Source organism: Mustela nivalis, assembly GCF_964662115.1.
Source record: "Mustela nivalis genome assembly, chromosome: 10".
NCBI lineage: Eukaryota > Metazoa > Chordata > Mammalia > Carnivora > Mustelidae > Mustela > Mustela nivalis.
Window position 1 is genome coordinate 105809780 of NC_139029.1, and position 26098 is coordinate 105835877.

At 60.2% G+C, this 26098-nt stretch overlaps 1 protein-coding gene across 5 annotated transcripts; it reads right to left on the reverse strand.

The window, feature by feature from the left end:
* Positions 1-322: 322 nt before the first annotated feature.
* On the reverse strand, positions 323-25501 carry CELSR2 (cadherin EGF LAG seven-pass G-type receptor 2). 5 transcript variants are annotated; one of them, XM_082687529.1, is made up of 34 exons: positions 22065-25501; positions 16968-17615; positions 14703-14925; positions 14164-14279; positions 13893-13981; positions 13346-13503; positions 12805-12968; positions 12528-12653; positions 11998-12164; positions 11417-11704; positions 11159-11333; positions 10785-10926; positions 10495-10615; positions 9490-9673; positions 9213-9314; positions 8416-8510; positions 7996-8205; positions 7347-7530; positions 7111-7239; positions 6844-7024; positions 6517-6684; positions 6303-6429; positions 5976-6176; positions 5487-5661; positions 5088-5200; positions 4858-4937; positions 4640-4766; positions 4429-4551; positions 3695-3822; positions 3372-3460; positions 3071-3265; positions 2772-2942; positions 2390-2624; positions 323-1663 (listed from the first exon to the last, which is right to left on the reverse strand). In XM_082687529.1, the coding sequence occupies exons 1-34, from the start codon at positions 25387-25389 to the stop codon at positions 1657-1659; spliced, it is 8766 nt and encodes a 2921-aa protein (XP_082543655.1). In that variant the 5' UTR covers positions 25390-25501; the 3' UTR covers positions 323-1656. The 5 variants fall into 5 exon arrangements, with proteins under 5 accessions (XP_082543655.1, XP_082543654.1, XP_082543653.1 ...); XM_082687528.1 differs by having other exon boundaries at positions 323-1919; XM_082687527.1 differs by having other exon boundaries at positions 323-2061.
* Positions 25502-26098: the final 597 nt, after the last annotated feature.

Consider the following 26098-nt stretch of genomic DNA (forward strand, 5'->3'; position numbering starts at 1 on the left):
AGCCCTGAGGGGCTGAACTGGAAACCTGCCTGCTCTTTGCAGCCTCTCCACTGAAAACATGTCCCTCCTGTCCTGATACAAGGATACTCGCCTGCCACCTGCCACATCTTCCTTGGACACACCAGGACATGGGCTCTGTGCTGATGAGGCTATCTGGAGAGCACCGCTGGGGTGCTGGTGGTGAGGCTAGCTCACTGGCCAAGTGACATCTGAGTCCCCTGACCTCTAGGCCCTCCCAGGGCCCTGCCTGCTCGTGTTTTCCAGAGCCTCGCTCAGGAAGCACAGGGCACCCCACAGAAACAAGATGATGGTGCTCAACCCGCACAGAACGACAGTTTATTCAGTGGTATGGGGAAATGAAAAAAACAAACACAAAACCCTACTGTATTTACAGTAACAATCAAACTGTACAATCTGATGGTTAGTATCAAGTTAGCATCCAGCATCTTTGTATTTTTTAAGTCAAGTCATCAGTAGTTAAAAACCAGTTAAATTTTTAACCCTTTGTAGGAATTGCTGAGGGGAGGGTTCGGGGGAGAATCCATGGCAGAAAAACCGAGCAACCAGCCTTACACGTGAGAAACAGGAACATTTTTTTTTTTTCCCACCCATAGCCTCTTTCTAGCCACCTGCTCCAGAAGAAAGTCAGTGACAAGTGGGGAATACATGCTCAGCGTACACAGTAACTCAAATGAACAGTGGTTGGCAAAACTGGGGTGGCAGGAGGAGAGGAGGCAAGAGATGAGAGCCTGGAGCGAGGGAAAGGGCCTCAACCCCCCCATGCCAGGAATGCTGGGCACCCACCTGATCTGTCATGGCCACATCAGACCCCCTGGGACCGGACATGAACCCATCCCAACATAAAAAGCAAATAAATAAAAATATATATTAACTCTCTCTTCGCAGGGAGCTGAGGATGGGCGTGGCAGAAGGGGAAGAAAGAGGAACAGGACCTGGTCCTTTGAAGAAGAGAGCCAATTCCGAAAAGGGGTTAAAAATAGAACACATCTCGGAGGCCACAGTAATCAGACAAAATGGGATTTGTCTGATCTTGCGGGGATGGCTGTGTGGACACCAGAACCCGGACTTGAGACCTGTGCTTGAGACTTCTGGGGGCAACTGAGCCAGCCCGGGCCTTACTCTTCCTCCCTGTCCCACCCACACCACAGCAAAGAAGCGCAACTGAACATGTGACTGGCCTTCCCCGGGTGGGTCAGGCAGGGAAATGAAGCACTTTTGGGTCAGCGAACTGAGCAAACGCCTGGGCTGTAGCACATGGCCAGAGTCCAGGGAAAGGAGAGGGGCTGGGGTGGCCCGGCCTCCACCCAGGGGCACGGGTTCCCCTCAAAATGTGTTCATGCAGCATTTGGGGATCCGGGGGCGCGGAGTCCTTCTGCCCCCTCTCCAGACGGGGCTTTTTCAGTTCCTGGGAGGGGCAGCACAGGCAGGGTGAGGAGTGCCCTTGTCTTTGATGCCCTCACCACACTGAGGCCCGCCGGGGTGCAGCCGGCAGGGCTCGATGCCCTGGGCGCATGTGGCTTTGTCCTTTCCTTTTGGTGATGGCAAATGAGGGGCAGGCCCCCCGAGAGTCCCTCTCCTCCCAGAGGCACAGCAGATGGGAAACTGAGGAGAGGCTGGGAAGTATCCTGGGAGGTCCTATCCTCTTTGGGAAGGGAAAGGGGAGTCAGTTTCCAGCATATAAAAAAAATTAATCCCTGAAGTCATGAAGAGTGGAGATCCTTTTTTAAATTCTTTTTTTCCTCTTTTCTGAAAAACTTTGTCTTGGAGATGTTGGCCCCAGGGGTCCAAAGTGCAGTGAAAGGGATGGTGGGGGAGGGAGTTGGCACTAGATGGCCTTGGGTGGGGTGGGTGCCCCTCCCGGCAAGGCCCAGGCTCCTCAGATGGACGTTTCGTCGCTGCTGCGGGCAGGCGGTGGGGAGCAGGGGCAGGATAAAGCACAAGACAGGAGTGGGGCATGAGTGCAGCTGGGGAAGGTAAAGGAGCCGCAGGGTGTAGGAACCACCGGCCCAGGGTTAATGCAGGAAGTTAAAGAAGAGAAATCTGGAGAGGCAGAAAGGAAAGTGACAGAAAAGGCAGACAGGGGGTTAGTTGGAGCAGAGAAGACAGTGAGAAAGCTTCCACCAGGAGAAGGAAACAGGAAAGCAACCCCCAGCTCCCCACCCTCCCTCACTTTGCCTGATGCAGGCTGAGCTGACCCCATGGGCCCCCATGGTTTGCGGGCACGTCACAGTAAGGGAGCTGGGCTACACCAACCCATTGGTTCCCCGACTGCCGGCCACAGCAGCCTGGGGAGGCCTGGAAGTGGCTCTGAGCCCAGCCAGGGGCTCTGTGGGGCTGCCCCCTGTCCCACCCAGCCAGCCCCACTCACTCGGAGCCCGACGAGTCCTCATCCACTGTGCCTGCCTTGATACTCATGGCGATGGGCATGACCCCGTTCAGCTGCTCCTGGAGACTCTGCCGGGGAGGAGGGCGGGGAGGAAGCCCGCCCCGGCTGCCCTCGCTGGCTGAGGAGCCCCTAGAAGACCCTGTGCCTTGCTCCAGGGGTAGCCGTAAAAGGCTGCTCTTCTCACTGATGGTGGGCAGACACTTCTTCTTGAGGATGCCTGTGGGCCGGGGTGGGGGGGCAGGCGCCATGAGGAGCAGGCAATGGGTCAGGGAGCTGCCCTAGAGAGCCCTACCAGCCACAAGGCAAATGTGAAGTGGGAGGCTGCCAAATGGGGGGCCATGGCAGCTGGGCATGCCCCACTCACCTTTGTGAGGTTGGGCAGAGGGGCCTGGAAGGGGGCCAAGGGACCCCTCCCGAGGCAGGACATCTCCATTCTCCCACGGGCGCTCCTCAGAGGCCCCATTGCCACTACTCTCCTTTGCTGTGGTCCCAAAGTCTCCTGGCCAGGGGGCCTTCCCGGGCCCTGTGCCCCCATCTGGTGGAGAAAGGATGTAGATAAGGCCCAGAGAAGGCAGACAACTAGAAAAGTCACCACCCCAGGAGTCCCTGGCTCTCTGCCCTCCCACTGCCCCCTCAAAGGCCACAGCCCTGGCGCTGGCCCACCCTTAGGGGTACTGTGCAAGGGCAGTCTCTCGGCGCCAGGCCCCAGCAGGCTGTCCCAGCCCGGCTCTCCAGGGAAGACGGCCCCTTCCTCCTCCTCTTCTTCCTCCTCCTCGCTGTCTGACGAGTGAGTAGAGGCATAGGAACCACTCTGGTCATCTTCCAGGGATAGGTCACTGTCAGAGTCTGTGTCAGGGTCTGGGAGACAGGGAAGAGATCAGAGCTGACCCACCCACCTCTGCACACCCTCCGTGAAAGCCAGGCAGCTGCCCCCCGACCGGCCAGCACGAGCTTCCTTTCTCACCATGCTGCTGATCTTGACCTTCCAGGAATAGGCTGCCTGGGTCCCCCAGGCCGGGGGGCCCTTGGCCGGGGTTAAGTGTGGACTCTTCCCTGAGAAGACAAGACCATGCTGGAGGGCTCAGCCCAGCCCCTTGCCCAGTGTCCCATTCTTTTCTCTCTCTCCAGGTTCCCAGTTCCTGCCCTGTGCCCCTCCTGCTTCTAATTTAAGTTGTCACGCATGTCAGCTCCCTGTGTGCTATATGACTCCCAGCAGGTGGCTGGCCTGGCCTCCAGCCTGCGTGGTGCTCTGAGCCCCTTGCCAATACCCCGAACCCCAATGCTCACCTCAGCAAAAAGGGGATGTAGCTGGGCTGACTCTTGCCCGAGCGGCTGGCACTGTGCAGAGAGCCGGCTGAGTCTCCATAGGGCTGGTACAGCCGCCCATCCGCATAGGGGCTGGGGCAGTTGTAGGACTAGGCAGGGAACGGAGCGGTCAGTAAGTGGGGGAGCAGGATGAGACGGCCCCAGGATGGGGAATGGAAGGGCCGAGGGAGCTTGCCCTAAGGTCTCCTCTCACATGCCCAGCTCTGGAGGAGAGAGGCCCCATATTTCAGCCACACACAACCCCATATCAGGGCCTGGTAGTGGATGTAGCTCTGACCTAGCTGTGCAAGCCCCATGCACCCTAAGCACCCTGGACTCAGCTCCACGAGACGGCTACCTGGTAAAAGCTGGTACTAGGAATGATCTCCCAAGAGTAGGAGACACAAAATTTACCAAGATGCGCCAGGGATTCTCAGACGTTGGGTACCCATGACTGCATCACTTTTCTTGGCCCCTTCCTGGCCTTGTTCTTCCTAGCTTCACTCCCATCTCTCTTGAGTCAAACCCTCGCCAGCCCCAAATCCTGCTCTTCCTGGGCCACACATACCATTTCCCCAGCCCTTTCTCCTCCTGAGAAAGGATATTGGAGTGCAGAAAGAGTGGGGCACAAAGCACAGAGAACGAGCTCTTTGGGGCCCCTGCCTCTTCCTCCCGGCCCCAGAGCCCTCCATGTCCCTGGCCCCCGGCCCCCTCACCGAGGTCAGGGTGGACTTGGTGGTCAGTGCAGGGTCAGGGCTGGCCTTGCGGCTGCAGGCAAACTTGAGCGCTTTCCGGACCTCCTTGCTAAGCACCACGTAGGAGAGGAGGATGAAGGGGCCCTGGCAGGCAACAGGCAGCAGCTAAGTGCCCGTCTGGGTCCCCACAGCCAGGTCCCACCCCCCACCTCCACAGGGCACAGCCAGGCACCTGGACGCAATTGCAGGCAGCAAAGAGGTAGTGGAAGAGAAGGGTGTCACTGTTGACAGACAGCAATGCCAGCAGCCACGTGGCGCTCAGCAGCAGGAGGACGGCAAAGGAGGGCCGCAGGCCTGAGCTGGAGAGGCGGAGCTGTGAGCCCGGCCGGGAGGCCCCCTGCACCACAGCCAGCCCACTGCCCACTGCCCAGGCACCCACCCCATACTCACACGGGGCCTTTCTTCTCGAAGCCCTGCAGCTGGGCAGCACAGGAGGCTCGGGCCGCCAGGATGTACAGAAAGACACTCATCTGGCGGGGCAGGAGATTGGGGAGGGGCTTCATCAGGGGACAGACAGCTCCTACCCCACCCCACGGGGGCCCAGCAGTGGCACCACTCCTGAAGGGGACCCTGAGGACACACAAAGCCTGCTGGCCCTCAGCCCACTCTCTGACACCTACTGAGACTGCGAAGGCCACAGGACCAGCAAAACTCCAGATGAGCGTGTCGTAGATGGACAGCCAACAGAAGTCCGGGTTCCCATAGCCCTCAGGGTCCAGGCCCACAGCTAGACCTGGGGGTACAGTGACAAAAGCAGGGGAAGCAGTGGTAGGGCCTTGGGAATCAGTCAGGGGTCACGTGGGCTCATGGGGCCAGGTATAGGGGATGAAGGGCTCCACCCACCCTGTGTCCCTGCCGACCTCTCCAGGATGGGGGACCCAGCCCCTGGTGGGAAGCATCAGGGGCTGAGAGGAGGACTCGGCTTGGGGCACAGGGGCGTGGATGGAGAGAACATGGCACGAAGGTGGACCCTGGGCTTGAAAATGTAGAGCCTCAGACCGGGAATGGGGTGGCAGTACCTGTGATGAAGGCGGGCACGCCCCAGCCCAGCATGTAGTAGAAGCGCATAGGGCCAGCATTGACGTCGCGCACCTCGGTGAGCGCCCGGTACAGGTGCAGGGCCTCCAGCAAGGCCCAGGAGAAGGTGCAGAGGTACAGGAAGTGCAGCAGGATGGCAATGACTGTGCAAGCAAACTGGGGGCCCAGCCATGCCAGGTCAGTGACCAGGGCACCCCCAGGGCACAGATTCTGATTTATTAGGCAAACAGGGAGGGCCGGGGTGTTGGGTGGTGCTTTGGGAAGTGTGGGCCAGAGAGAGGTACTTCTAGGGTGCCAGGGAAGTGAGGGGGAGCTCGAGAACAGGAAACCGTGGGCTAGGTGTGGGGCTGAGCTCATCGGAGCTGCTGCTGCAGAAGCAGGGACTGGGGCAGACAGCCAGGGAGGACTCCTAGGCAGCCAGGGAGGACTGCGAGCTATGGATGGTTTCTGGGTAAGGAAAGAGGTCTTACAGGGAGGTCAGCCTGGTTGATTCCTAGGAGGAAGACCAGCTGCGCCAGGCCCAGGGCAGCAGTCAGGTTCCGTCGGATGCCATGCTGGTTGGAGCGGAGGGCACGCAGGACTGTGAGGAAGAGGAAGGCGAGCAGCAGGGCAGCCAAGGTGACCCCTAGGGCCACGTAGGTCAGTGTCTTCAGTGGCAAGATCTCCCCATTCTGCAGGGCAGGGGGGCCAGGAGAGTTAGGAAGGGCTGGGCCTGAGCATCCAGCCCAGAGCCCTGGGCCCCCACCCCTAGCTCCAAGCATGCCCCTGGCCCCCCAATCCCCCACTGGGGGTCTAACCTCCCGCCGGGACACATCCATGAGCACGGCGAAGCTTGTCATGTGGTTGCACTGGCAGCTGACATGGCTCTCGTTGCGGAAGACGACCTCACAGCCTCGGGCTGACCAGCCACCAGTGCCGCTGACCCTGTGGGAGGGGAGGCAGAGTCAGGAGATGAAGAAGGGAAGGCACCCAGGGACCTGGCTCTCTGCCCAAAGTCCAGTGCAGGCTCACAGGATGGAATGGTTCCAGAAGACACAGATGGGCTTGGTGCGTTCTTCTGTCTCCAGCAGCCTGAACTGCACAGTGACCGGCTTGTCCAGGGCTCGGGGCAGCAGCTCCTCGTCATCATGGACGCTGATACTCACCACAGGCGTGTTGATGACCGGCCGTTTGGGGACTCTGATGAGGAACAGGTAGGCATACGGTCACTAGGGCCATCTGGTGGCTGAGGGGACACCCCGCAATGCTGGGGGATACCCCCAGCCCCGGCCTCTCTCCATGCTCCCGCACTCACCCACCCTGCATCCCCACCCCATCCTCATCTCTTCGGCCGCTCACCTCAGGCTGCGCTTGTCTGGGTCATAGTTATGGGGCAGCAGCCCAGCCAGGGTGCGATAGATAATGACACTGGCCACGGCCTCACCCTGGCTCAGCTCCGGGTGCCGCCGCTGACGCCGGGCCAGCTCCTCAGGCTCCTGGGCCTCTCCAGGGCCCGCAGGCCGGACCATGGTTGGTGTTTCTAGGATCAGGACACTGTCCACTCAGCTGGGCCCTGCACAGATGCCCCAGCCGGGCTCCCAACCCCTACTGCAGCTCCCCACTGACCTCGAAAGACAGAATCAGGCAGAATGACCGTTGTCTCAAGGTCTGGGGGCCGTTCCCCACGCAGCGCCTCATAGCGGGGCAGCTTGGCCCCAGCAAAGTTCCCCTTGTCCAAGCGAACCACAGAGATGACTGGGGAGAGGTTCACAGTTCAGACCCTTGGCCAGGCAGGTGGGCACCCAGCCCAGCAGGCCATGCCGGGGGTTCTGTGCACAAGCCCCGCCCTGACCCAGGCTCACCAATGTTGGGCGTGATGATGGTGAAGGGGTTCAGGTAGGTGTGCCGCATGTTCTGGGCCAGCGCGCTGGCGTAGGCCTCGTAGTGCTGGAGCAGCCAGGCCGTTCCACCCTCCGTCTGCTGGATCAGCTCCCAGTGCCGCTTGTTGGCTGCGTCTAGGAGGGCGCTGCCCACCCGCAGCAGGTTCTAGGGTGGGCGTGGTCACGGTGCTATAACCTGGGGCCTTCGCCACCCCGCCACCTGGCACACCTGTGCCTAGACCAGCCAGGACGACCCATCCGAACCATGCCCCTCCCTCAGACCTTCTCTCCTCCTTCTGCAGCTAAGGGCTTCTGGGCCCTGGTCCTGGACCCCCACCCAGGTATTAGAGGCTGACCTCTCCCCACCGTGGCACAGTGGGCAGGGCCTCTGCTCCGAGGAGCCTGGTCATACCAGGCCCCAATACAAACAATAGTTTCTAATAGCACCTTACTAGAAAAAGGGCTAGAAAGAGATACTCTAAATTCCACAGCTCAAGGGAGCTCCTGGAGGCCTCAGGCCAGCGGGGAGGTCCCTCCCCAAAGGCAGGATGGCCCCCAAGTTGCCCCAGGAACAGGCTCACTCACCATGACCCCCATCTAACAAGCCAGCCCTGCCCCATCCAAGCCCCACCTCGGTGAAGTGCACATCTTGTGTGGCAGACAGCCCAAAGCCCCGCTGGGCGCTCTCGTGCGCCAGCAGCCGTGTGGCCAGCTGGTAGGCCACCTTGACGTCGCTGCCAAAGTAGCCTGCTGTGTGCTGCGTGGCATTGCGCAAAAGCAGGGCCAGGCGCTGGGAGCGCCCAGAGTCCAGGCCCGATTCGTTCCGCTGCAGCCGCTCAGCCTAGGATGGAGCCAGACAGGACAGGGAGCAAAGGAGGTCAGCACAGGAGGACAGAGCTGGAACTCAGGAATAAAAGGGCCTCAGGAAAGGGGAGAAGTGCCACTCCATGTGGAGGCCCCAGGAGGCAGGGCCTCGAGTTTCAGAAGCCCCTCTCTCAAAGCTGGCAGCAGGGAGGGGAGAGAGGAGCTAGCGATGAAGAGATTGACTTACAAAGCCCTTCAGCTCTGAGAAGGTGACCGACGTGCAGTTGAAAAGGCTTGGGGGGAGCCATCCCCTGTGCTCATCACAGTGGCGCACGGCGGTCCCTGGGGGGAGGAAGCCCAGAGGGCAGGCCTCAGTAAAGATACAGGAGGCTTCCAGGACCTGCCTGAGTTCCTGGGGTCCAGCACCTCATGGGCCAGAGACAGGAATAAGCCAACAAGGGCCCTGCCCTCCTGCAGCCCAGCTCCGAAGAGGAAGACAACTCTGGAGAACACTAGAGCCCAGACCTCTGCCAGATTGGCCCGAGGGAGGACTCCAGGAGCACGGGGTGTGTGTTCTCAAGACCCCAGCATCGCTGCCCCTATGCTGCCATCAGTCTGGGCTCCCTGCTGCTCTCTGCTTATGAACTCTGATCATCATTGATCCAAGGACCAGCACTGGGGGGGGGGGGGTGTCTTACACCCAACAGCCCCTAATTCCCAGAATGGCTTTCTTGTGAGTGGCAAGACTCCCATTCCAGGACGTGAGCTGCAGATGGGAACGCTGTTTGATTCCTCTTTGAATCTCTAGAATCCATCCCCATGGCAGGCACGCTGCAGCTTTCTCAGCATTTTTCATAAGAGTTAAAGATAGAGGTGCCTCTCATCCCAGCAACTTTGGGAGCAGAGGAACAGAGCACCAAGGAAAGAAGGGACATGAAATCTCCAGAGAGAGATCCCGGGATTTGCAGCCAGGGGCTTCCCACCCTCATCCCAGGGATGAGAGACTGAGTCCACAGTATCACATTCTAGGCTTCCAGCACCTACCAAAGGAGCCTTTGGGGCAGGGGGCAGCAGCAGGCAGCCCAAAGCGGGTACGGGGCCACCAGATCCCAGCCTCGATGGCCCGTGGACAGCTGTCATAATTCACTGCAAGGAAGCACACAGGGTCACCCAGAAGCAGCTGTCCCCCGGAGCTGTGCTCGGGCTTCCAGCCCTCCCTCAGCAGTCTCAGGCCTGCAACCAGCCCCTGCTCCTGGCCTCCCTGGCATGCTGGGACCTGGCACACAGCAGGAGAGCCACCGACCCATCGCGGGAATCCTACCTTCACAGCCATTGGTGGTGACCTCAGCAAAGGGGTTGTCACAGCGGTCACACTGGCGCCCAATGACGCCTGGCTTGCATGGACACTGGCCATCCTCGGGGTCACAGACGCGGGACAAAGAGCCCGTGGGGTAGCAGTCGCAGAGGAGGCAGGTGGGGCTGCCCGGGGGCCGATAGTGGTTCTCCTGAGAGGGAGGACAGACAACATGGATCACTGGCTCAGGCTCTGTCTCTCCGGGATACTCACGGGTCTTTTAGGCTGTGGCCCCTCTAGAGAGAGGCTTGCTGACTTTAGGTCCCCCCAGGAGTGGTATTCAAAATATTTAGGGGCCCCTGGGTGGCTCAGTCAGTTAAGTGTCTGCCTTCAGCTCACATTATGATCCCAGGGTCCTGGAATCAAGCCCCACATTGGGCTCCCTGCTCAGCAGGAGCCTGCTTCTCCCTCTGTCCCTACCCCTACTCCTGTGCACACAGGCTCACTCTCATACACTCGCTCTCTCTCTTGCAAAAACAAAATCATTTAAAAAAAAATTTAACTACGGGCGCCTGGGTGGCTCAGTGGGTTAAGCCGCTGCCTTCGGCTCAGGTCATGATCTCAGGGTCCTGGGATCGAGTCCCGCATCGGGCTCTCTGCTCAGCAGGGAGCCTGCTTCCTCCTCTCTCTCTCTGCCTGCCTCTCTGCCTACTTGTGATCTCTCTCTGTCAAATAAATAAATAAAATCTTTAAAAAAAAATTTAACTAGTAAAAATTTGCAGGGTAGCCCATCAATAAGACACCACCAGTCAGAGTGGGCTGCAAACAGCCAGTACAGCTGGCCTAGAGCTCCATGGTAAAGTACAGGTCTCGGGTCCCCCCCAAACAGCAGACACAGAAGAGCACGTGGCCACCTGTATCCCCCATCGTAGCAAGAGCACATAGCCCTGAGCTCTCTGTGGGAAGGCTTTCCCCACTGCCTCCCCTCACGGGCCCAGATGGCCATGTGGAGGCCCAGGTCAGGGCAATCACCTTGCAGTGGCACTCGCCACTTGTCTTGTTGCAGTCTGGGTCGAAGCCTTTGCTGACGTCACAGTTGCATGGGCCACACGTGGGGTGTCCCCACCAGCCTCGGGGGCAAGGTTGGTCAATCCTGCAGAGAGAGGCCCAGGCAGACATGAGCTCCCTCTGCCATGCCTACCTGCTGCAGCCTCGTGTGACCCTCTTATGGTGGCTGTAGCTCAACCCAGTTCCTAGTGCTCTAAGGGGAACCCCCCCCCCCCACCTTAGGGACAGGCTGCTGCACTTCTGGGTCCACTCACCTGGTCTCACAATATGGCCCAAGGTAATTTTGGGGACACTCGCAGGTGTAGCCATGGGGGGCGCTGGGCTTTCGGATACACACAGACTGATGCTCACATGGGTTCAGGTCACACACATTAGTACAGTTGTCACCATAGTAACCTAGGATCGTAAAGATGACAAAGGGTCAATCCCTACCCTTCCCTGGCACTTCATTTAAACCTGCCCTCACTCTGCCACCTTCCACCTATGAACCCTACAGGTTGGCCACAGCTTTGTAGTGCAGGAGACACGGCTCAGAGAGGTCATGTGATTGGCCTTGGGTCACACAGCAGAGCTGAAGTGAGACCCCAGGACGTGCCCACCTGCTCATTTCCCCGGGCCCCTGGCACACCTGGATCACAGCTGCAGGAATAGCTGTCCCAGTCATCACTGCAGTAGCTGTTGGCAGGACACGGGTTCGAGTCACAAGGGTCTGGCAGGCTGCAGCCTGGCTCCACATTGATGCTCTCCCCGCGGCTAGGGTCCAGACCGCTAACCCCCTCGGGCGTCTCGCTTACCCTCACGCCCTGGGAGGGACACAAGCAATGTTGGCCCTCCATGAAGCGGGCCTCCTGATGGAGAGGAGGGGAAGACAGAGGAGGCCACCCACCTGCAGACAGCCCCGGAAACCGCGGGTCACGCCACCGGCCGGCCCCGGCACTCCCCCGACAGTAATGTTGCTCAGGTGCAGCCCATGCAGCCGGGGCCCGAGGTTGCCCTCTGCCCGCTGCTGCCCATAGTCGAAGGACAGGATGGCATGGCCGGGGCCCCCACTGGCTCCTAGTGCCAGCTGTGCATGGTGCCAGTCGCCGTCATTGGCTCGGCCTGGCTCCAGCCGGAGAGACGAGGCCTGCAGCCCTGTGCCCTCCACACTCAGCACCACGTGGCCTTCCCTTAGCTTCACCAGAAGAGAAGAAAAAAGGGTCAGCAGCCTGCCTTCATTGGCTCTTGCAGCACACTGCCCTTCTGCTGGCCCACCAAACCCATCCTCTGGCACCGCTGAGGTCCCAGAGGAAAGGGTATTATTTCCCTTGCGGCCAATAGATGGCAGCAGTGATCCAACAACTGGACGGAGCTGCTGCTGGCTTGGAAAAAGGAAAGACCCCACCCAGCCCTCTAAGACAGGCCAGCCTGGGAGGCTACCCTGGCCCAGCTCAGGGCCTGCCTGCCCCCTACCCCTCCCTGCTTCACCTGCAGGGTGATGGTGCTGCGCCCCCTGGTGACAGCCTGCAGCAGGACACCGTTGGCCTGACGCGTGCGGAACATGAGGCTGAGGTGCCAGGGCTGAGAGATGGGCAGCGAGAGGCCGTGCCAGGCCACCAGGCTGCTGCCCAGGAAGCGCTGCGGGTTGGCCATTTCTGGGAAGGCAGATAAAGGCAGACTCTGAGGATGGAGTGGCCAAGTGCCCCAGGGGGTGTGATGCTCAGAGGGGCAGGCTCCGCTGGAGGTAGGGCACTGCCTCTCCCAGTGCCCACGCCCCGAGCCGGCCCCGCCCTCAAGAACATTTACCTGTCCAGGGCCCGCCCCACACTGTGCCCAGGCCTGCCTTTGACTGGGCCCTTTGTCTCCAGCACTACCCTCTCAGGACTCTGCCCAGACACGCTTTTCCGCCCACAGCCCAGCTTGGCTGGGCCCTGCCCAGTGCCTTCCCCGACCCTGCCAGCGTTCCCAGCATTGTCGACAGCTCTCGGGCCTTGGCCGCTGCTGGCAGCCTCTCCTACCCTGGGCACAGCTCTTGCCCCCGAAGCCCAGAGGACACTCGCAGCTGAATGCGTCCCACTGGTTCACACAGGTGCCCCCGTTGTTGCAGGTACTGCTGTCACACACGTTCTTCTTGGCAGGGCAGCCTAGAAGGGAGAGAGAGGGGCTCCCTCGGGGCTCCAAACTGGAAACCTGTGGCCAGAGGGGCCTCTGAAACTCCCACCACGTCCCCATACCAGCACAGCCCTCCTTTCCACCCCAGGCTCTGGGCCTGGCCCCTGCCCCAGGCTCCCATACCAGGCACAGTGCCATTGTTGGCAATGAAGTCGGCCATGTCCACATGCCGGCTGTCCACCTGCAGGTTCCTCATGCAGCCCACAAAGTGCCGAGTGCGGACCGGGAAGCTCTCAGGCAGGTCGGGGACCCCACCCAGCAGCAGGGGCCCTGTCAGGTCCAGAGACCTGGAGAAGCAAAAATGGGGGGTCTTCCGGCTCTTCCTTCTCCCCTCTCCCTGCCACCAGGCCAGGGAGACCAAGAGCCCAAGGGTCCCTGAAGAACAGCACAGGGGAAGGGAGGCACCCCAACCTGGAGCTGCTCTCACCTCACCTCATACCCACCCTCCAGACCCTGCTCTAATCCCCTATTCTTGCCGCTTCCACCCCCCTCCCCAAACCCCTGTAGAAGGCTGAGCAGGGGCTAAGGGAAGCAAGGGGAGGGAGGGCCTTCACCTGGATTGGTTTCCATTTCCAGGCCCCCTCAGGCCCACTATCTCAACCTGCCCTCCCTACCTGGTCCCACACTGCACCCCATGCCCCAGCCCTCCCCCCACCCCACTCACTTTTTGCTGCCCCCCTGGGTGCCCTGGGCAGCACAGGAGTAGTTGCCCAGGACAGCTCCAAAGCGCAGGGCCACCCCCGTGTCACAGCCATCCACAGTCACCACAGCCACCTTCTGTTCCGATGGGCCCTGTGGGAGCCCCGTCTGCCCTAACAGTGGCTGCGGACAGAGATGGCAGACAAGAAGAACCATGAACAAGGAGCTCACAAGGTTCACGGGCCAGGCACAGAGACACCAGCACCTGCAAACACTCTTTTGTACACACGCATTTGAGTGTATACACACATGCACATTCAGTGTGCTCACAGGACCTACGTTCTTACCTGCCTTCCTCAACAGTGTCTGGAGTCCATGCCTGTCTAATAGGACATGGAGCATCGAGCACCACACAGTGGTAAAAGGGGAACGGCCCAGCCCACCCACCTCCCTCCCTTTCAGCCAGAAGTGCCATGACCAGCCGACCAGCCCCTAGATAAAGCACCACCTCAGTCTGAACACCTGAGGCAAGGACAGAAGCTACTGACTCCCTGACCCCCTCCGACACCCACCTTATTGTAGTACTTCAGCTGCACCGTGTGCCACTGGCCATCACTGACCCCTCCAGGCACGAATGGGGACACGGTGGTGGTCGACTCCCCTGGGGAAAGGACCCAGGTGAGCTGGGACAGCAGATGAGGGCTGGGAATGGGGAGGGTATGCTCATGGTTGGGACCGGACCCAGGTTTGGCTGGGGGAAGGTGTGTGTGTGACTTGGGATCAGGGGTCAAGACACCTAGGGCCTTTGGGAGATGGACAAGGACATGCGGCAAACGGGGTCACCTGCAGAGAAGGTGAGCTGGACCTGCTCCTGGATCACCTCGAGGGCCACAAAGTCATGCTTCTCGTTGAAGCGTCCGTTGTATAACAGCAGCCCGTCACGCTCCTTGGTGGCGAACCTGAGCGGGAGTTGAGGGTAGGGGGCAGGGAATGGGGCACCTAGCTAATCCCAAACACTCCAGCCACCTAACTAGCCCCTGATCCTACGCAGAACCCTCTAAAGGGCTGACACTGTGGCCCTTGGCTCCATGGGCCTTGGAGCTCAAGTGTGGACGATGAGCGCACACCGGATCTGAAACCAGACCCCCGACCCCATGGCTCCCCACCCTTGAAAGTGGGTAGGAGGAGCAGTCAGTGACCCGGGTGGGTGAGGAAGGGCTGCTGGCACAGTGCACAGGCAACTCAAAGTGCTGACCTGGCTCTGCCAACAGCCTGCTCCCAGCACTTTCGCTGCCTGACCTCTTACTCTGTCTGTAGAAGGGGAGACACCCCAGGCTCCCACCACACTCCCTCACCGCCCCCCCCAGTGCCCAGCCACTCACGAGAGGGCCAGGGTGAAGTGGAAGCGCTGGCGCAGGCCACGGAAGGTGATGAAGGAGCGGGCAGGGAAGCTGCGTGTGGTCACTTGGCAGTAGGGCTTCTCGAAGTCTCCAGACGGGCAGTCGCACTTGAAGCCACCCACCAGCAGGTTGACGCAGGTGCCCCCATTCTTGCAGACACCTGGCGTGCAACGGCCTGAGCGGGCACTCACCTCACAGTGCTCACCTGGGCAGGGGGAAAGGCAGGGTAATAACCAAGTGCCCGAGAAGATGGAGGGGAACTGGGATGCCTCCCTGGGGCCTAGCCATAGCTCCGTCAACACTCCCAAGTTCTCCCAAGCATCCTCACCACCCTCCCCTATACTGCTGCCCTGCAAGTTCTTGGAGCTCCCAGGCCCTTCTGTACTCCTATTTGGGGCTCAAGCGCACAGGTCTGCCGGTTCCCCTGGTCAGAAGGCCCAACTCCTAGTAAGCCTCTGGTGTCACAGCTACTGAGCAAGCTGGGGGGCGTTCTGTTCCCACAGGAGTGAATGTGCCTGAAGGAAAGAGCTTGCAGGACACCAGGGCTGGCGCCGAACCCTCTTCCTCCCTCCCTCCCACTGGTGCTTTTGTCCATGTCAGGCGCCAAGATCAGTATCCCCACTGCGGATGAGACTAGGCTTCCACTTGGATTGTCAGAGTTCTGGGTGGAGGGGGGGGTAGTTGGGGGTGTGTGAAGCTGGGGACTCTCAGGAATGGGGCAGAGAACTCCCACCCTGGGCCCTGGGGTCCAGACTGAGGCCCTCTGTGCACTTGGGAGATGTGACTGAGGGGGGAACGGAGCCTTGGGAGCAGACCAGGATTTTAGTGGAGGAGCTGAAAATTCCAACAACATCAGATGGAAAATCCACCCCTTTCTCTCCCTCCCCATTCCCAGATTCTAGAGATAGGTTCTCAGCTCCTGTGCCTAGTGACTGGCTTTTGTTTCCATGGCAACCGTTGTTCGCCTACTCTAAGCCCCCTCCCCATCCTCTTGGACAAAGACTCCCCTCCCATCCCCCAAGCCCTCCCCTTCCTTCCACCCCCACCCACAGCAGCAGCTGAGAGGAGTCAAGTCTGGCAAGTTCTGGGCAGGAAGATGCAGCAGGGAAGGCGGCGGGGTCTGCCTGCCACTGCTGGCAGAGCCAGTGGGCATGGCTGTGAAGGAGAAAGAATAAGGCCTAACCATCTAGGAAGGAAGGGCCCAAGGAGGAGAGGAGAAGGGGGTGTCCTGAGGAGAAGCAGGATCCTGCAGGGGCAGGAGCACAAAGCAGAGTCAGTGAGCCTACCGGGGAGAGGCTGGGGAGGGGATGTGTAAAGACCCAGGTCACAGGCCCACAGGAAGGCCTCACCCTTCTTCCAGCACCTGGGCAGGAGTGGAGCTCTTCTGCTCAGGGTCACTCAGGTACAACGACTTTCTGAAACAATCCTGCCCTGCACCCAAACCTCTCCGGTTTCTTCTATGCCATCCCCTCAAGGCCTGGGAAGGAAACCACAGCTTATAGCCCAAAAGGTGACTCTCAGCAATGGCGGAGACCAGGCCCAGGCCCCGCTTCAGGGCTAGTTAAGCTGTGGGGTGAGACTCAGAACAAGTCACCTGATGCCAGGGGTCTCTTAATATTTCTTTTTCTTTTTTTATTAAAGATTTTATTTATTTATCAGAGAGAGAGGGAGAGAGCGAGCACAGGCAGACAGAAGGCAGGCAGAGGCAGAGGGAGAAGCAGGCTCCCCGCAGAGCAAGGAGGGACTCGATCCCAGGACGCTGGGATCACGACCCGAGCCGAAGGCAGCTGCCCAACCAACTGAGCCACCCAGGCGTCCCAACCAGGGGTCTCTTAAATCACAGCCAACACCTTCCAAAGACTAGCTCTTTACATGTATTAAGTTAATTAAATTAATCCTTACAACCGTGTTATGATGTAAGTAGATTCATTATCTCCATTTGAAAATAACTGAGACAATGACAGATTCAGTAATTTGCCCAAGGTCGTGGCAAAGCTGGAATACAAACCCAAGCGGGCTGCGTCTAGAGCTGGTGCTGGCCTCACTTGCGCTGCCTGAGATGGGGGGTGGAAGGCGAACTCTGAGAAGAAAGCCCCCCCCCGCCTCCTTTCTCCCCAACAGGTGTAGAAAAGCAATTCAGATCTGCCTAGGGCCAGGGTAACCTCTACCTTAGGAGGCTGCCCGGCCCTAGGCCAGGTCTGCGCCTGCGCTGTGGTGTCAGCCCTGCAGGCCCCGCCCCCAGCTCACCTGTGTAGCCATCTCGGCAGAGGCAGGTGTAGCCGCCCTCACGGCTGCGGCAGCGCCCGTGGGGCCCGCACGGCCGTGAGTAGCAGAGGTCCACCTCAGTCTCGCAGTAGTCTCCCGTGAAGCCAGGCGGGCAGCGGCAGCGCAGACCTCCGACAGGGTGGATGGGCCGGAATAGCACGGAGGAGGAGGCGATGAAAGGCGCGGAGGAGTCAAAGCGCAGCACCGACACACAGCGCATGTAGTTCTCGCAGGGCTCACGCAGGCAGATGTTGTCGTCGAAGGGCAGCACGCGCTGTGCCGAGATGGCCGTGAGCAGGCTGCGGTTGAGGTACAGGCGCTCCTGCAGGTCCTCAGAGGGCAGAAAGGGCGGCCCGCCTCCGGGCCCCGGCGGCTGGCCCACGGACAGGCTGACATTGAGGATGTGGCCGCCAGGGGCATCGGTGTCCCGCTGCACGTTGAAGACCACCACGTGGTCTGGGGGGGTGGCCAGGGTGGCCGCCACCGCCTGGATAAAGAGCCCCAGTAGGGGGGAGAGGAAGCGCTCTGGCGACATGTCCTCTAGGCGCAGTGTGATGCTGTGTGTGAGCATCTCATCCGTAATGATGGTGACACGCAGTGCACACTGGGCAGTCACACTGTGCACGCCGTCTGCAGAGAAACGACATGGCACTGGGTAGGAGCGCCCCGAGAAGGGAGGGGGGCTAAGATCTAGCCCACACACCCCTGCATTGCTCAGTTGCCACAATGGACTCCCTTTTCTAATCGGCAAAAGGGGCCCAAGAAACTACATGTATGTCACCTGTAGACAAGTCACACCTTGAGGGATCAGCCCCCACAGACACTTAGAGGGAGTTGATTTTCAGAAGTTCTCTTTGCATACTTTCCCAAAACCCTCCGTTGTGAAGAATGGTGCATTTTTTAATGTTTGTGCACCTTTTCCTTGCCCAAGCTGTGAGTCTGGCTCCCTTATACCAGACTGGGCTTCCCTGCACAAGAACCCGATTTTGCCTATGTCTTACCTTTCTATAGGGCCCAGAGCACCACGAGATATCCACAAAATCATCCTACCCCCTCCGCCTCTATATCTCAACACTACCATACCCCTGACCCTGTCTGTGCTCCCTCCTCCCCCACCAAAGCAGAGTGGGGGGGTGAACTGGGTCAGTGGGCCACCCAGTCCCCCTCCCACTGAGCCCCATAGCTGCTTGGGCGCAGGCCTACTATCCCCATAGCAACGCCCCACACAAAGCATTCTTCCTGCCCAACTCTCCAGGCTGCCGAAGATAGCCCGGGGCGGGGGGCTCACCCCAGGAAATCCAGCTGAGCCACCTACCAGAGGCTGCAGCACCCGTTGCCTGATGCTGTGAGGGATCTGGGGGGCAGTGGTGACAGGGTTGGGCAGCTGTCCAATCTGAAAGCCCAGAAGAGCCCCACTAGGCTGATCCCTCCTCTGGCCGTGGGCCTCCAACTATTCATCGCCCACTTGGCTCACACATCGTACCCGAATGCCTGCCACACCTGTGGGCCACACACTCACTTATAAACAGCCAGGTGCTAACACACTCTAGTGTCTCACTCCACCCACACTCTAAGCCCAGAAATTCCGTACACACCTGAATGCACATATACATGGCAGTGGATTTTGTTTAGCTCTGAAATGAAAGCTGGAAGCCAGTGGGGAGGGGGAAATGGCTTGGCAGGGGTCTAAAGGGTATTCCTGTTTTTATTTATTACAATGTCCTACACATAGTAGGTGTTTAGTAAATAATGAGATGTTGATGGCTCCATAGTGAAGAAATGGTCTTTAAAATACAGTGGGGTGAGGACAGGGGGGTGCCTGGGTGGCTCAGTCATTAGCATCTACCTTTGGCTCAGGTCATGGTCCCAAGGTCCTGGGATCAAGCCCCACATAGGGCTCCTGGCTCAGAGGGAAGTGTGCTTCTCTCTCTACCTCTCCCCGCAACCTGTGCTCCCTCTGTCTCATTCTCTCTCAAATAAATAAAATCTTTTTAAAAAATAAAAAATAAAGCACAGCAGGGGTCCCAAGTTGATGTTGAAAAGGGGTCCCTGGCAGGAACGGGTCAGGAGATGGTGTTTCTGGGTGGGGTGGGAGTGAGAGGAACCTGGGAATAGATTCGGCTTCTATGCCACGCCTATTTGAGATGGCTAACTACCCCTGGCAGCTCAGTTGAGCCTGGGAAGGCTGAAGGCAGAGACCCATCTAAGCCCCGTTCTCAGTCCACCCACCTGCCCTCCAGCCTCATCACCTGAGACTGCCGAAGCCCACCAGCTCTCGCCAGCAAGCTTGCTTGTCAGTACCCACTCCTGCTCCTCCCATTCCTGTCTACAGCCACCGAACATTCTGTGCCTTCCCACCTAGCCTACCCAGATACCACACCACAGTCCTCCTACTTCTCTCACCTCCCCAAGCTCACCTACTTTAGGAAGCCTGCCCAGATCGATGACCTCAGGCTCTGCTTCCCTCCTTTCAGACTACCCTGTACTGGGGTATGGAGCTGGCACAGGCCTCTTGTGTACTTGGTGCCTCTGCCCATTGATTCCTTGATGGGATAGTCCCTTCAGGCAGAAAGTGGCCCAAGAGTCCACACAGTGCCCCTAACTGATTAGGGAAGGGAGGAGGCAGTCAAAGCGCATGAATGAGAGAAACCTCACCAGCACTCAGCCCTGGGAACAAGCGCTCCTCCCTGTGCCTCCCCTCAGCAGTCCCAGGCCCCGCCCATGCCCCTCACCCAATGTGTCTCGTTGCTTCCCATCTGGTCTACCATCTGTGGCCACCTGCCCCCTCCTCTGTGGTCCCCCATCCCCAGCAATCAACGTACTGCTCAATCCTTGCTCTTTGTTCCTCTCCCCTGCCTTGACCTGGGTAACCCCTCAGGTGCCCAGGCAAGGTGGGAAGAGGGGCCCCCGGTCCCAGACTGTGGCAGAATCAGACTCCAAGCCTCTCTCCCCTGGCAGATGTGCCAGAGGAAGCTGTAGGCCTGGATAGGGTCTGCTGCTCTGGGAGCTGACTGGACTGTGCACAGGAGCTCCTGTGTGTCCCAGGAGAGTAAGAAAGAGGCAGGGAGAACTGGGGCTTCAGGAGAGCCGTCCAGCCAGAGCTGGGGCAGCGTCAGCCCCAGGGAACAAGAGAGGGGGAAGGCAGAGAGGCACAAACGTGGAGACTGAACAGGGGAAAACAAAGATCCAGGAAAAAAGCCAGCAACGGAGAAACTGGGAAAGGAGAGAGCCACACAGATCAGGAGAAGGCCACAGAGAGGGGCAGAGCAGGAGGGCCCCTATGGGCAGGGGCAGGGGCAGGGGCGGGAAAGAAAGAGAGACAAAGAACAAGAGAAGGGAAACAAAGAGGCAGTGGGAGTCAATTCCCCCTCACCCCAGCCTCCCTGAACTTTAGGGTTGCCGTGGTGACTGCCTCCAAGGGTCAGGGCCGAGGGGACAGGATGGGGCCGGGGCTAGAGGGCCAGCCTGAGGCCTTCCCTCCTGTTCTAGGGGAGCTGTCCTCAGGGGCTCTGTCCTGGTAGGAGCCTGCAGGTTGGGCGGGGCCTCCTCAGTGTCCTGCTACTCTCACCTAGGACAGGCTGTGGGGAGGACAAGAGGAAAGGCCCCTTCTTTTCCATCCCTCCCTGCTGCTTACTTCTCCCAGCACACAGAAGGAAAGAAGATCCAGGAACTCCAGCCCTTCACTTGCTCCTGGAGGGAAACTGAAGCTTCAAGAGGCACAGAACCTTGTCCATGACCTCTAAAAGCTCACATGCCTGGGTTCCCAGGGCCACCTGAGGAGTGGGGCAGGGGAGGCACCTGTCCAGGAAGGACCCAGAGCGGGGAGGGGGCTGAACCACACCCTGCATCCCACATGCCTCTCATTCCCCTCCAGGCCCAGACTCTCTGGGGTGACAGGAGTGCCAGACTCTTCTCTTCTATCCCTCCCTGATGTGTCTGGGGTACCCTGGCCCACCCATCTGCGGGGTGCCCGTGGTTCCCAAGCTTGGGGAAGGGACTCAGCAACCTGGGGCTGGCCCCCTCCTTGCCACTCCCCATAGCTGACGGAGAAGACAGAATGCCGCCCCCACTCAACTCTCCTCCCCCAGTCCTCTGTCCAGGGAGTCTGCAGGCTGAGCGCTTGGCCAAGCAGCAGGAATGCCCAGCCTGGGTCCTGGCCAGGCTCCCACGCCCCAGGACTCTGTTCTTTCCCCACCAGAGCAGGGGGCTCTACCCTCAAAGGCCACCAGTCCCTTTGCTCATCCTGGTCCCACACCCCATTCCCTGAGCCCAGACTGGTCACAGCCAGCAAAGAAGGCCCAGCGTCCCCCAAACAGCTTGTGGGGTGGCAAGGGGGCCCAGGAGGCCTCAGCCTGCCCCTGGCTTCACTGCAGCCCCTCCCCCAAGCTGGACCCCGAACAGTGGCCTCTGACAGTGGGGTCTGTTTGGACAGAGACAATAAGCTCTGGCTTCACTTCCTGCTGGAGCTCTGAAGGGGTAGCCAGGCCAGGCTCTTTCTGCCTGGAGGGAAAAGAATGCACTAGACAAAGTCCCCCTCAGCCAGTCTGGGGCTCAGCCGGGAGCCAGAAGGGGCCAGAAGAGGCCCGACTGCGGGGTCCTGACCCCTTGGCGGCAACCCTGTGCCCCAGCGCCCTCCGCTCTGTCAGAAGGCTGTTATGAGATCACAGGAATACCCTGCCAGGCATGAAGGGGTGCTGAGGGGGCAGCTTACCTCCCCCTCCCACACAAACACACCACAGCCTTCTCTACCCCTCCCCCAGCTCTCCTGGCCCCCCAGTTCTCCACGCGCCTTTTTTCACAATCTTGGCAGCCATAGCTAGGGCAGCCTCGCAGCACTTCCCCGCCACGTCACACAGTGGTAGGCAGGGGGCAGCCAACCAAAGCAGCCCAGCCCAGCCCAGCCTGGGGCAGCAGGCGGGGCCCTAGGATTCCTAGGGCTCCTTCCCAAGCTGCTCTGGCCCCTCAACCTCTGTGCCAGGCACTGGGCAGAGAGGCAGGTCAGCAGTTCCTCATTGGACAGCTGCCCAGGCCCTCCCCCAGGGGTCACCCCCACCCGATGCCACCTGGGCCCTTCCTTACCTGACACCAGCACACTCATGATGGCCTCCAGAGGACGGTTGTTGTCCAGTGCCCGGCTCAGCCTCAGCTCGCCTGTGGAGGCATTGAGCAGGACCAGGCTGAGTTCATTCCCCCGCTCAAAACTGTAGGTCAGGCTGTCTGAAATGTCAGGGTCATGGGCAGGCACGCGGCCAATGGCACCCCCAGGGAAACTGCTTGAACGGTTGGTGACGTAGTTGTTGAAAAGGATCTCAAAGTTGCCCAGCACGGGTGGGTTGTCATTGCGGTCAAGCAGGCGGACGTGGACTGTGGCCCGACTCACCAGGGGAGCCGACGTGGCCTGGATGACCAGGATGTATTCCGGCCGGTCCTCATAGTCCAAGTCCACCAAGGCAGTCAACTCCCCAGAGAAGATGTCCAGCTGGAAGACCTCAGGGATGTTGCCCTCCACGATCTGGTACATGATCTGGGCATTGGTGCCTTCGTCGGGGTCAGTGGCTGTGACGCGGGCCACAGCCAGGCCAATGGGGCTGTTCTCTTCCACGAACACGTCAAACTCGTCCTGCTCGAAGACAGGTGGATTGTCATTCACATCCAACACGGTGACCGTCACTTCCATGGGCGTGCGGGCTGGAGGCATCCCCTTGTCTACCGCATATGCCCGCAAAACGTACTGGGCCACATTCTCACGGTCTAGCCTCCGAAGGGTTCTCACGATGCCTGATGTGGACTCTACGATGAAGTCACCATCTCCATCATCGCCCCCTTGGAAGGTGTAGAAGACCCTGCCATTAAGGCCAGAGTCACGGTCAGTGGCTGAGATCTGCAGGACACTGGTGAAGGGGGGCACATCCTCATAGACGCTGCCCTGGTAGGAGTCACGCAGGAACTGTGGGGCGTTGTCATTCACATCATTCACCAGGATCTCCAGGTAGGTGGTGTCAGACTTCTGGGGGATGCCATTGTCGCGGGCGGTGATGGCCAGGGTATAGGACACTTGGTCCTCATAGTCTAACTCAGCCTGGGTGGTGACAGCCCCTGTGTCGGCATCAATGCGGAACTGGGGGATGCTATCCTCCATAAAGTAGGTGATGCGGGCATTCTCACCTGTGTCCTCATCCGTGGCGCTGATGAGCACCACCGTGGTGCCAGCGGGCCGGTCCTCATTGACATTCACTGTATAGTGGGAGCTCTGAAAGACCGGACGATGGGTGTTGGCATCTGTGACATTCACTACCACCTGTGCCGTGTCCTGCCGCGTGCCGTCAGATGCTGTGACCGCTAGTACGTATTGCCGCTCAAGTTTGTAGTCCAACGGCAGGGCAAGTGACACCAGACCACCACCACTCTGGCTGGTGATGGAAAAGCGGTTGCGGGTATTGCCGCTGGTGATCTGGTAGGTGATGACACTGTGGGCATCACGGTCCACAGCCGACACTGTCACCACGCTGGTGCCCACGGCCGCATCCTCATTGAGTCTCACAGTGTACTCTGGTTGGGTGAAGGTGGGGTTGTTGTCATTGACATCTAGGATGGTCACGCTGACACTGGCTGAAGCAGTGAGCATTGGGGTGCCATGGTCCCGGGCTTCTACCCCAAAGCTATAGAAATCCACCTCTTCCCGGTCCAGCTCAGCTGCCACAGAAATCCAGCCTGTGCCATTGTTGATGGCAAAGGGGAAGTCATGTCCAACCCCAGCAAGGCGGTATTCCAGGCGGGCATTGTCACCTGCGTCAGCGTCGATGGCTTGGACATGGAGAACCAGGTAGCCTAAGGGGACACTCTCCAGCACAGTAGCCTGGAAGGGCGTGCTGACAAAGATAGGAGCATTGTCATTGATATCCAGGACTTGCACTGTCACTAGGCCAGAGACATTGGAGAGCGGGGGGCGGCCGCCATCTTGTGCCCGAACCCGGAGGGTATACTCCTTGGTTGTCTCATAGTCAAGAGGGCTCACCACGTCCAGAGCCCCAGTCTGGGCATCCAGATAGAATTGTCCCCGAGCATTGCCACTCATGATGCTATAGTGCACCAGAGCATTACTGCCCTTGTCTCTATCCGAGGCTGTGACGCGGAGTACTGGGGCCCCCGGGGTCACATCCTCGCGCACCTGGACCACATAGCGCTTCTCACTGAACTGAGGGGCATTGTCATTGTCATCCTCCACAGACAGGAACACAGCAGCCGTGGCGCTCCGTGGTCCCGGGTCCCGACCCTGGTCGCTTGCCTCCACTGTCAACTGATAGGATTCTACCTCTTCCCTATCCACGGGGCCACGGGTTCGGATCACCCCAGAGCGAGGGTCAATCTCAAAGACTTCTGAGGGGCTGCCGCCAGGCCCCTCCAACAAGCGGTACAGAATATTGGCATTGGGAGGGGCATCACCGTCTGTAGCTCTGACCGTGAGCACCTCATAGCCAACCTCCAGGTTCTCCCTGAGGCTCTCCTTGTATTCCTGCTGCTCAAAAACAGGGTCATGATCATTGGTGTCTGTCACCAAAATGGTGAGTGTGGCCAGGGCACTGCGTCGGGGCATGCCGTGATCCTGCGCCGTGACCCTGAAGACGTGGGTGCTCTTGGTCTCCCGATCCAGCTCTTCCGCCGTGGTTACAGCGCCGGTGATTGGGTCCAGAGAGAAGAAATGTTTGGAGCGGCTATCAAAGAGGGCATCCATGGTATACTCAAGACGGCCTGCCTCACCCTCATCTGGGTCAATGGCCCGCAGGGATGCTACCGGGGTTCCAGCTGGCTGGTTCTCAGGCACTGTGGCCTGGTAGCTGGGGGGCTGGAACTGGGGGGCTGTATTCACATTCCTTTTCCAACGCCCGCCCATGGACTCTTCTGTTGACCTTTCCCCTGCCCTGAGCCCTGGGGTCTGCATCAGCTTGCAGGACTGGCATCTCAGCCGTGGAGCCTTTAAGCACGGGTGTTCCTGGGGCAGGGTGAGCTTGCCCTGTGGGGAGAGGTGGCCTCCAATGCCCAAGAGGCGACAGCTCCATGGGCAGCCTTCAGGGGCTGGCGGCAGAGGGATGTGAGCTCCGGATTCTGGACACCAGACCCTGAGACCATCGTGGTGGGGCACCAAGTGGCCAGTCAGCTCTGTCCCTGCATCCCTGCAGCGGCTGGTGTAGAGCCAGAGGTTGGAAGCTGAGGCTGGACAGAGCCAGCCCACGGGGGCACAGGCCCCTGAGGAGCCACGTCCCCCGGGCCCCAGGGAACGACAGGGCCCCACTTGGTCTCCCAGCAGTGGCGGCAGCAGCAGCAGCAGTAGCAGCAACAGCGGCAACAGCAGCGGCGGCGGCGGCAGTGGCGTTGGAAGGGGGGCGCGGGCTGCCCGGCTCTGCATCTCTCCCTGCTCCCGGCCGGCCGGGTCAGCGGCGGCGGCGGCTCCTCCTCCGGCTCCAGCCGGCCCCGCCGCGCCTCATGCCCGGGCCGGGGCGCCGGTCCCCGGGGGCCACTCGAGCGCCCCTCGGGGCCTGCGCCTCGCTGCCTCGGCGGGGCCCGGCGCTTAGCCCTCCGACGCACCCGGGCTCGCACCGCTCCCGGCCCGCGCCCGGGTCACCCCGACCACCGCGGGCTGGCGCTGCGCCTCCACTTGCGCGCCCGGCTTTCGCCACCTGCGCCCGCGGGCCCCGCGCGCCCCTGGCCCTGCCGACTCCCCGAGCCCGGAGGTGCCCCCTTCGCCCCCACGGGATGGCCCACCTGCGTCCGCGTAGCTACGCACCCGGACCCCGGCCCTCCTCGACGGCCCCGCGCCGCCCGCTCGCGCCCCGCGTACCCGCCGCGACTGCTGCTGTCGCCGCGGCCAAGGGCCCAGCCCCACGATCCCTCGCCTCCCCGGCGGGCGGGCGAGCTCTGCAGAGCGGCGGCGGCAGCCGCGGTGGCGGCGGCTCATTACCATAGACCTGCTCGCGCCGCCGCCGCCTTAAAGCGGCGACGCCAGCCGCACGGAAGGAGGTGGGCCCCACCCAGCGCCCTCCTCCGCACCGACGTTCTAGGATTCCCGCTGGCCAGACCTCCATTCCCAATCCCTCCCCAGGCCTGCCACTGGGCGG

What these genes read in the sequence shown, in the direction of transcription:
- CELSR2 (XM_082687527.1), bottom strand. Translation starts at nt 25,389, where the DNA reads ATGCAGAGCCGGGCAGCCCGCGCCCCCCTTCCAACGCCACTGCCGCCG. An exon ending in CTGCCGAGATGGCTACACAG is followed by an intron (nt 14,926 to 16,967) that starts GTGAGCTGGGGG and finishes CCCCCTGCCCAG; the next exon opens with GTGAGCACTGTGAGGTGAGT. An exon ending in CAACAATGGCACTGTGCCTG is followed by an intron (nt 12,654 to 12,804) that starts GTATGGGAGCCT and finishes TCTCCCTTCTAG; the next exon opens with GCTGCCCTGCCAAGAAGAAC.